This window comes from Leucopleurus acutus (assembly GCF_964270905.1).
Source record: "Leucopleurus acutus genome assembly, chromosome: 17".
NCBI lineage: Eukaryota > Metazoa > Chordata > Mammalia > Artiodactyla > Delphinidae > Leucopleurus > Leucopleurus acutus.
This window is the reverse complement of record NC_139159.1, coordinates 34,793,622-34,804,437: the sequence shown is the minus strand read 5'-3', so window position 1 is coordinate 34,804,437 and position 10,816 is coordinate 34,793,622. Positions and strand designations below refer to the sequence as shown.

Sequence of the window (10,816 nt, the reverse complement as noted above, 5' to 3'; positions counted from 1 at the left end):
GACAATTTTGCAAAAACTTATAATTCCATGAACTAATTTCTAGGGTTCTTCATAGGACCTAAAAAGGAACCCATAGAGTTGTGGAACAACAATAGAAGCTGCTGTGATGAGAAGCCCAGGCACCGCAACAAAGAGTAGCCCCCGCTCGCCACAACTAGAGAAAGTCTGCACGCAGCATTGAAGACCCAACGCAGCCAAAATAAAAATAAATAAATAAAGATAAATAAATTTATTTTTAAAAATGTAATACTCAGGTTTGAGGCATGAGAAATATGATGAGGAGAAATTAGCTAATCCTTTCAGAACTTTTAAAATATCAAACTCAGTCTCTAAGATTTTAGCATTATATACAACATTGGTTACTTATTAGTGGTTTGGGAAGGCCAATTTAAAATTTTCTGATCTTACTGTATTGAAATTCACGGCCCTAATGTTTTCCACATTGACTATATGAATGATGAAGTAAAGTCAATCATGTATTTCCTTTCCAACTGGGCAGAAATCAAAATTTTGAAAAGTGTTTGGACTACTGACTTTTGATTTCTTCTAAGGCAAGTGTATAGGTAATTTTTATTCCCTGATTAGGAGAAAAATGGTGGAAGAGGGCAGGGTTAAGAATTAAGATTTCAAGAGCATGAGAGTTAGACGACCAACCAGAGTTCCTAAGGTTCGGTGCCTGTAACTGTCGCCGCCGCTTAAGCCTGTCAAAGCAGTGGTACGGCTGCTGCCCTCGTACTTGCTACCTCTAGAAATATTCTTGCCAGTAGTGGCGGCAGCGGGACTCAATTACCCCCTTTTCTCACTCTCTCCAGAAGCTCCAGATGGCGTCTTCTGTGGGCAACGTGGCCGACAGCACAGAACCAACAAAACGTATGCTTTCCTTCCAAGGGTTAGCTGAGTTGGCACATCGAGAGTATCAGGCAGGAGATTTTGAGGCAGCTGAGAGACACTGCATGCAGCTGTGGAGACAAGAGCCAGACAATACTGGAGTACTTTTATTACTTTCATCTCTACACTTCCAGTGTCGAAGGCTGGACAGATCTGCCCACTTTAGTACTCTGGCAATTAAACAGAACCCTCTTCTGGCAGAAGCCTATTCGAATTTGGGGAATGTGTACAAGGAAAGAGGGCAGTTGCAGGAAGCAATTGAGCATTACCGGCATGCATTGCATCTCAAACCAGATTTCATCGATGGTTATATTAACCTGGCAGCCGCTTTGGTAGCAGCAGGCGACATGGAAGGGGCAGTACAAGCTTACGTCTCTGCTCTTCAGTGCAATCCTGATTTGTACTGTGTTCGCAGTGACCTGGGGAACCTGCTCAAAGCCCTGGGTCGCTTGGAAGGAGCCAAGGCATGTTATTTGAAAGCAATGGAGACGCAACCGAACTTTGCAGTAGCTTGGAGTAATCTTGGCTGTGTTTTCAATGCACAAGGGGAGATTTGGCTTGCAATTCATCACTTTGAAAAGGCTGTCACCCTTGACCCCAATTTTCTGGATGCTTATATCAATTTAGGAAATGTCTTGAAAGAGGCACGGATTTTTGACAGAGCTGTGGCAGCTTACCTTTGTGCCCTAAGCTTGAGCCCAAATCATGCAGTGGTACATGCCAACCTGGCTTGTGTATACTATGAGCAAGGCCTGATAGATCTGGCAATAGACACCTGCAGGCGAGCTATTGAATTGCAACCACATTTCCCTGATGCTTACTGCAACCTAGCCAACGCTCTGGAAGAGAAGGGCAGTGTTGCCGAAGCAGAAGAGTGTTATAATACAGCTCTGCGGCTGTGTCCCACCCATGCAGACTCTCTGAATAACCTAGCCAATATCAAAGGAGACCAGGGAAACATTGAAGAGGCAGTTCGCTTGTATTGTAAAGCATTAGAAGTCTTCCCAGAGTTTGCTGTTGCCCATTCAAATTTAGCAAGTGTATTGCAGCAGCAGGGAAAACTGCAGGAAGCTCTGATGCATTATAAGGAGGCTGTTCGAATCAGTCCTACCTTTGCTGATGCCTATTGTAACATGGGAAACACTCTAAAGGAGATGCAGGATGTTCAGGGAGCCTTGCAGTGTTATACTCGTGCCATTCAGATTAACCCTGCACTTGCGGATGCCCACAGCAATCTGGCTTCCATCCACAAGTATTCAGGGAATATTCCAGAAGCAATTGCTTCTTATCGCACTGCTCTGAAGCTTGAACCTGATTTTCCTGACGCTTATTGTGATTTGGCTCACTGCCTGCAGATTGTCTGTGATTGGACAGACTATGATGAGCGAATGAAGAAGTTGGTCAGCATTGTGCCTGACCAGCTGGAGAAGAATAGGTTACCTTCTGTGCAGCCTCATCATAGTATGCTCTATCCTCTTTCTCATGGCTTCAGGAAGGCTATTGCTGAGAGCCATGGGAACCTCTGCTTGGATGAGATCAGTGTCCTTCATAAACCACCGTACGAACATCCAAAAGACTTGAAGCTCAGTGATGGTCGACTGCGTGTAGGATACGTGAGTTCTGACTTTGGGAATCATCCTACTTCTCATCTTATGCAGTCTATTCCAGGCATGCACAATCCTGATAAATTTGAGGTATTCTGTTATGCCCTGAGCCCAGATGATGGCACAAACTTCCGAGCGAAGGTGATGGCAGAAGCCCATCATTTCATTGATCTTTCTCAGATTCCATGCAATGGGAAAGCAGCTGATCGCATCCATCAAGATGGTATACACATCCTTGTAAATATGAATGGTTATACCAGGGGTGCTCGAAATGAACTCTTTGCTCTCAGGCCAGCTCCTATTCAGGCAATGTGGCTGGGCTACCCTGGGACCAGTGGCGTGCTTTTCATGGATTATATCATCACTGATCAGGAAACTTCACCTGCTGAAGTTGCTGAGCAGTATTCTGAGAAACTGGCTTATATGCCCCGTACTTTCTTTATTGGTGATCATGCTAATATGTTCCCTCACCTGAAGAAGAAGGCAGTCATCGATTTTAAGTCCAATGGGCACATTTATGACAATCGGATTGTGCTGAATGGCATCGACCTCAAAGCATTTCTTGATAGTCTCCCAGATGTGCAGATTGTCAAGATGAAATGTCCTGATGGAGGAGACAACGCAGACAGCAGTAATACGGCTCTTAATATGCCTGTCATTCCTATGAATACTATTGCAGAGGCAGTTATTGAAATGATTAACAGAGGACAAATTCAGATAACAATTAATGGATTCAGTCTTAGCAATGGACTGGCAACTACCCAGATCAACATTAAGGCTGCCACTGGAGAGGAGGTTCCCCGTACCATTATTGTAACCACCCGTTCTCAGTACGGGTTACCGGAAGATGCCATTGTGTACTGTAACTTCAATCAGTTATATAAAATTGACCCATCTACTTTGCAGATGTGGGCAAATATTCTGAAGCGTGTTCCCAATAGTGTACTGTGGCTGTTGCGTTTTCCAGCAGTAGGAGAACCTAATATTCAACAGTATGCACAAAATATGGGCCTTCCCCAGAAGCGTATCATTTTTTCACCTGTTGCTCCTAAAGAGGAACATGTTCGGAGAGGCCAGCTGGCTGATGTCTGCTTGGACACTCCACTCTGTAATGGACACACCACAGGGATGGATGTCCTTTGGTCAGGGACACCCGTGGTGACTATGCCAGGAGAGACTCTTGCTTCCCGAGTTGCAGCTTCCCAGCTCACTTGTTTAGGCTGTCTTGAGCTTATTGCTCAAAATAGACAAGAATATGAAGACATAGCTGTGAAACTGGGAACTGATCTAGAATACCTGAAGAAAATTCGTGGCAAAGTCTGGAAGCAGAGAACATCTAGCCCTCTGTTCAACACCAAACAATACACAATGGACCTAGAGCGGCTCTATCTACAGATGTGGGAGCATTACGCAGCTGGCAACAAACCTGATCACATGATTACGCCTGTTGAAGTCACTGAGTCGGCCTAAATAATGACTGTGTGCACAGGAGAATTACCCTGTACCTGAGCCTCAACCTTCTGGGGGAAAGGGAACTACTTTTTCCTTATCTGTACAATACCATGCTGCAGATGGGTGACAGTCAATGATAAGAAATAGCACAGCCAGACTTGCTTCCTGCATGATCATGATCACGATAGGGAGAGACACAAGAGATGGGAAACTGCTGTTGCACAAGGAGTCTCCATAGAATTTTGCAGCAGCCAGGTGTCTGGAAGGTCTGGAAGGTAAGTCTGGAAGGTCTGTTCTCCCTTGGTCTTCCATGGGATGGATGGTTAGTGTGGAAGGGAGATAGAGATTGCCCAGCCGTTTTGTGATTATCATGGATTGATCGAGTCTTCTGAATTAATATTTTTCTTTATATTTTGGGTATTGGAGCTTTTAAAAATGTTTGGTTTCGGGTATTTGTATTCATGTGAAGTGTGTATGATTCTCTTGAGATAAGCTTTTAAGCTAAAATATTCCTTGTTTTAGTTTCTGAACTCTACAGATAAATGGGAACTTTGCTGGTGTAGTCTTTTTATAGGTTTTATAAACCACTTGAGCCTATATCAGTCATTTTAGTGTCTGACATAATGTTTGGAACTATCAGTGCTTTGTTGGTTTATAGATGATGGCTTAAATTCTTTTCCTGGTCCGTTTGCTTCTTCCCTTCCCCCCACTTTAAAAATTCTCCTGTAACTTGGCTAACAAAAAACCAAGTCTGATTCAAAACCTCCCAGAGTGTTTCTCTTAGCCGCATCATCTGGTGCCAAATGAAGATTCTTAGGAGCGATTATTAATTCTGAAGGGCACAGTTGTGGTACTGTCACTGATGATAATAATAATGGATTTTTGGCCTAGAGTTTTGACCTATTTCACCAGTGTTTTACCGTTGGCTGCCCCTCTATGCTGCTTCCAAAAGTGATAGTGTGTGTTAAGATTTTTACTTTCATTTCTAATGTTTGTTTGTTTTTTTTAGTGAGTCCTGTTCTACCTTTTTCTTTCAGCAGAAATGAAATCCCAGGTAAGTATAAGTATTCAAATATTTGATCAGTAAGTCACAGTTATCTCCAGTACATTAAATAACTTTCATCAAAAAACATGTTATAGGTAAAAAGCTCTGAAGGACCAGCTATGTATATGATAATTATGTTTCAGACCTTCTAGGGTATTATATATAATAACTTGTCTTCTGGACGTGGTCTTGAAGTCTTTATGGATTCAGTCTCAGTAGTAGCAAACTGCATTGCTACTTGGTTTGGAGTACAAATTAGACTTTAGCCCTCCTGGAGGTTGAGTTTTTGGTATTGAAAACCATAGGAATGAAATTATTGTATTTCAACAAAGGATCGAGGGCTTGAGGCTTAAACAAGGCAACATACGTGTGGGAAGCAGTCAGCCTTGAGGGCAGGTAAGGACATGCCAGGCATGCGGCCGCTGCTCGAAGGGACTGTCCCTACTTGTTCCCCTCCTTGTTCCATTCCATGGGAGATAAATCACCAGGGCCCAGAGGTCAGAAAGAATGTAGAATGAGACAAGCAAAGCTGTCTCCCCCCTGCACATGCAGGTTATTTTTGATGCTTCTGGGTTTATGGGTTTCCTCCCAGGGAAGTTAACCTTGAGCCGAGACAGTCTGTAGATAATGTAAACCACCATCTGGCAACCTTCCGATTTCTAGGCTAGATAATCTGCAACTGTAGCATAATAAAATTTGCCTTGCAACCATCAGTTGTCTTGGTCCTTCTGACCCCATCCGTCGGTGCTACTTCAGTTCCTTACCCCTTCCCTTCTGACCCTGGGCGGTGAGATCCTCTTTCTCCGGCTGGTCCGCGGCAAGTGGCACTCGAACAGGGACCTGAAGCGTGAAGGCAATTAAAAGAAAAAGAAAGTGCAGGTAAGAGAACCCTTATGCAAAATATGTGTGGCCACCAGTAAAAGTGGAACTAATAGAGGCATAAGGCAATAGTCAGAAGTAAAATAAGATGGGGCAAAAGGGCTCAAAGATGTATGAATTATTTGCTCAGGTTTTACTTTCGATGCTTAAAGCTCGGGGTAATAAAGTTTCTACCTCACAGTTGACTGAATTTTTACAGAATATCCATGGTGTATCTCCCTGGTTTCCTGATGGCGGCTCTGTTGACATAGAAATCTGGCAGAAAGTTGGAGAAGATTAAAAAATTATTACAAGTCTCGAGGGCCTACTCATACTCCTGTTGTTACATATAGTTTGTGGAATCTGATAAAAAATATGTTTAGATTCTTCTCATGATAGTGTTGATTTGAATGTAAAGTCAGAAAAACATAAGCCTCTGACAGAAGGAGAGACTGTATTATCAGCTACTGTGTCGCCACTTCCTAAACCAAGAGCTAATTAATTTAAATATTTTAGATGAAGAGGAACATTTTGACTTAACAGATGAGGCTTGTAAACATAAAAGAGAGAAATATCCTGAGGATGATTTTCTAATGGCTGTGATAGATAAGTCAGTGAAAAAGCTGCAGGTTAATAAGGACTGTCTTCCTCAAAAATCCACATCTGTAAAAATGCTCAGTCCCTTGCAGCGCGCTGTACAAGGAGCAATAAAACGAGGAGAAGATCCTATTTTCTGTTGTCCCGTCATAGAAAGACCTGATCCTAATAATCCTCAACAAGCTACTAGGGAGCATCAGGCTCTCCCTTTGAAAGGTTTGAAAGATTGAAAATCTGCCTGTGCTCAATATGGGCCCACTGCTCCTTTTACTACTGCTATGGTTGACAGGAGAAGCTCTTCCCCCCGCTGATTGGAAGTCTATTGCACGAGCTTGTTTAAATGGTGGAGATTATTTAATATGGAAGTTTGATTTTTATGAACGGGCTGCTGAACAAGCAGAAAAGAATGCTGCCCATAATATTCCAGTTGATTACCATATGCTGATTGGGGAAGGACAATATCTTTCTTTACAAGATCAATTAACTTATCCCTTTGTTGCTTATCCTCAAATAAATCATTTGGCATTACAAGCCTGGAGGAAATGTCCTTCTACACACAAAACTGAAGATCTTTCAAAACTTAGACAGGGACCTGATGAACCATATGCTGATTTTGTAGATAGGTTGTCACAGGCGGTGGGGAGACTCATTGTGGACGGACTCACTGGTATGATTGTAGTTAAGCAACTTGCTTTTGAAAATGCTAATAATGCGTGTCAGGCTGCGATTCGACCTTGGAGAAAACGGGGAACATTGGAGGATTATATTCACCTTTGTGCAGACATTGGGCCTACTTATATACAGGGTGCTGCTGTGGCTGCAGCATTAACTAAAGTGGGGTTTAAAAACAATCAAAAGAAAACAAAGACTTGTTTTAAATGCAGAAAGGCAGGTCATTTTGCTAGAGAATGTAGATCTTTTAATTCTAACCCTAGTCCTTCCTTCCCTACTCAGAAACCTCCAGATGGTCAGAAAATCCCTGGTTTATGCCCTAAATGCAATAGGGGAAAACATTGGGCACAGATGGTTGCTCAGTGGCCCACAAGGATGGGCCACCACTGTCGGGAAACTCCTCCCGGGGCCTTCCCCAGCCCCAACAAATAATAAGGGTAATGTCTGTGTATCCTCCTCAAATTATCAATCAGACATTAACCAAAAACAAAAACATACAATATCCTCGCTCTCCGGAGCAACACCAGGAAGCGCAGGACTGGAGCTCAGTACCTCCGCCCGATATGTATTAACTCCTGAAATGGGTCCTCAGGCCCTCTCTGCAGGCATCTGTGGACCTTTACCCAAGGGTTTGATGGGACTATTATTGGGAAGAAGTAGTGTCACCATGAAAGGTTTAACTGTTATGCCAGGAGTCATGGTTTCTGACTACGAAGGAGAAATAAAAGTCATGGCACAAACTATTAAAAATATAATAACTATTTCTCCTGGTGATAAAATTGGACAATTGCTACTTTTGCCCTTTGTACCTCATGGACAAAGATTACAACATCAAAAGAGAGAAACAAAGGCTTTTGGATCGTCTGATGCTGCCTACTGGATTCAGAAGATAGGGAAAGAACGTCCAGAAATGAAATGAACCATTAATGGAAAGGTTTTTTCAGGTTTGTTAGACACTGGAGCTGATGTCTCTGTTATGACGCAGATACACTGGCCTAAACGTTAGCCCATTAGTCCTACTATTACAGAACTTCACGGAATAGGACAAAGTTCTTCTCCTATGCAAAGTAGTCAGTTTTTTTTATGGCAAGATAGTGAGGACCATTCAGGATACTTCCAGCCTTATGTTTTGCCTGGGCTGCCTTTAAACCTCTGGGGCCGAGATATAGTAAAAGAAATGGGAGTATTACTTTATAGTCCAAACTCTCAAGTCTCTAATATGATGTTGGATCAAGGATTTCTTCCCACAAAAGCGCTGGGAACAAATCAACAAGGAACTGTCTATCCTATTGATGTGAAAATAAAAAATGATAGACAAGGTTTGGGTTTTTCTTAGGGGCCTTGGAGTCTCCTCCACTCACTGCTGATCCAATTACTTGGCTGACTGATGACCCTGTATGGGTGGACCAATGGCCCCTCACAAAGGAGAAATGAGAAGCTGCAGAACAATTAGTACTGGAACAATTAGGGCATTTAGAAATTTCCAGTAGTCCTTGGAATACTCCTATTTTTATTATCAAGAAAAAACCTGGAAAATATAGGTTATTACAGGATCTAAGAGCTGTTAATAAAACTATGCTAATAATGGGAGCTCTTCAACCAGGCCTACCCTCTCCAACAGCCATACTACACAATTATCATCTTTTAGTTATAGATTTAAAAGATTGTTTTTTCACTATTCCTTTGTTTCCTGAAGATAGAAAACATTTTGCTTTTAGCTTGCCTGCCTTAATTTTTAAGGAACCCATGAGGAGATTTCAATGGAAAGTATTGCCTCAGGGCATGGCAAATAGTCCTACATTATGCCAAAAATATGTGGCTCAGGCCTTGACTCCTGTGAGAAAAAGGTTTCCATCGTTATATCTCATACATTATATGGATGATATACTTTTAGCCACTGATAATATTTCTTTATTAGAGACTGCTTTTCAATTTTTACAACAGTCCTTACAATCATTTGGCTTGGTCATTGCCTCAAAACAAATTCAAAGACAATCTCCATTTTTATATTTTGGAAAATATATTGATAACACTACTATTAGGCCTCAAAAACTGCAAATTCGAGTTGATAATTTAAAAACATTAAATGCTTTTCAAAAATTACTTGGCGATATTAATTGGCTAAGGCCTTCCTTAAAACTTACTACTGCTCAATTACAGCCTTTGTTTGATATTCTTAAAGGTGACTCAGATCCTCCTTCTTCACGCTCTATGACTCCAGAAGGATTTCAAGCTTTACAAATAGTCAATAGATCTATCAGTTCTACACAATTAACTAGAATTCATACTCACCTTCCAATTTTCTTAATAATTTGTCCAACTCCTCATGTGCCTACTGCTGTCTTATGGCAAACTGTTGGAATTATTGAATAGATTCATATGAAAACTACACCCTCTAAAGTTATTAACCCTTATTATGAACTTATTAGTAATTTAATAATGCAAGGTAGAACTAGATGCTTACAACCTATAAGTATAGAACCTTCTCAAATTATTATCCCTTATTCAGTTAGTCCACAAAATTGGCTTTTTCAACGTAGTAATGAATGGGGTCTTGCTCTTGCAGGATTTTCAGGTACCTTGGAATGCCATTACCCTGCTGATAAATTGATCCAATTCAGCAAACTTAACTCATATCTTTCCTTCTATAATTAGGCAACAGCCTGTTCCTCATGTACCTTTGGTTTTTACGGATGGTTCTTCTTCAGGAGTGGCTACTGTAATCATTGACGACGGAACAAACCTCATTAAAGAAACTTCCTTGACTTCAGCTCAACGTGTTGAACTGTATGCTGTCATTATGTCTTTTAAACATTTGCCTTCTATATCTTTTAATTTGTTTTCTGATAGTAAATATCTTATTAGCTTGTGATTTCTTCTAGAGACTGCGCGCATAGGACATACTAATGACCCTGAATTACCATCCTCTTTTCGTTTGCTTCAACAGCTTATTCGTTCCCATGATGGTCCTGTTGCAGGTCTGTATATCCGTGCTCATTCTAACTTGCCTGGTCCATTGACTAAACTTAATGCGACTGCAGATGTTTTAACTCGATCTAAACGTGATCTTTATCCTGTAGATTTTCCTCCCAAGAATAGAGTTGAAGTTACTCCTCCTCCTCAATCTCTTTTCCCTAAAGCAGGACATGTCCCAATTTACCGTACTCCTCCTTTCCGTTCGTCATGCTGTCAAGAATGGCTAATATACTGCATTCATTATCTTCATACTCTTGATACTCATGGTCCATGTCCTGGACACCCTCATATTATGGTAAGTTATGATCAAACTGCTTCACAAGCAGCACAGCAGTTGCACGCTTTACACCGTCAGTCAGCGGCTACATTACACACACAATTTTCCCTTACTGGTGAAGCCGCCCCACAAATTGTTAAGCAATGCGCACAATGCTTACCTCACCTTCCTGTTCCACATTATGTTGTTAATCCTCGTGGATTATTACCTAGACATTTATGGCAAATGGATGTTACTCATATCCCGTCTTTTGGGAAATTACAGTTTGTTCATGTCACTATCGATACTTATTCTGGTTTCCTCTGTGCTACAGCACAGACCGGAGAAGCTACTAAACATGTTATCACTCATTTATTACACTGTTTTGCTTTCATGAACCTTCCCAAAATTATTAAAACAGATAATGGGCCCGCTGCTTTTGCAACATTTTGTAATTCATTACAAAAT

At 41.5% G+C, this 10,816-nt stretch overlaps 1 protein-coding gene across 1 annotated transcript; it reads left to right on the top strand.

Moving 5' to 3' along the window:
* Nucleotides 1-821: 821 nt before the first annotated feature.
* On the top strand, nucleotides 822-3,962 carry LOC309974167 (UDP-N-acetylglucosamine--peptide N-acetylglucosaminyltransferase 110 kDa subunit-like; the record flags this gene model as incomplete). Its single annotated transcript, XM_082858628.1, has 1 exon — nucleotides 822-3,962. One exon carries the CDS (start codon nucleotides 822-824, stop codon nucleotides 3,960-3,962), a length of 3,141 nt encoding a protein of 1,046 aa, XP_082714754.1.
* Between the last annotated feature and the right edge of the window lie 6,854 nt (nucleotides 3,963-10,816).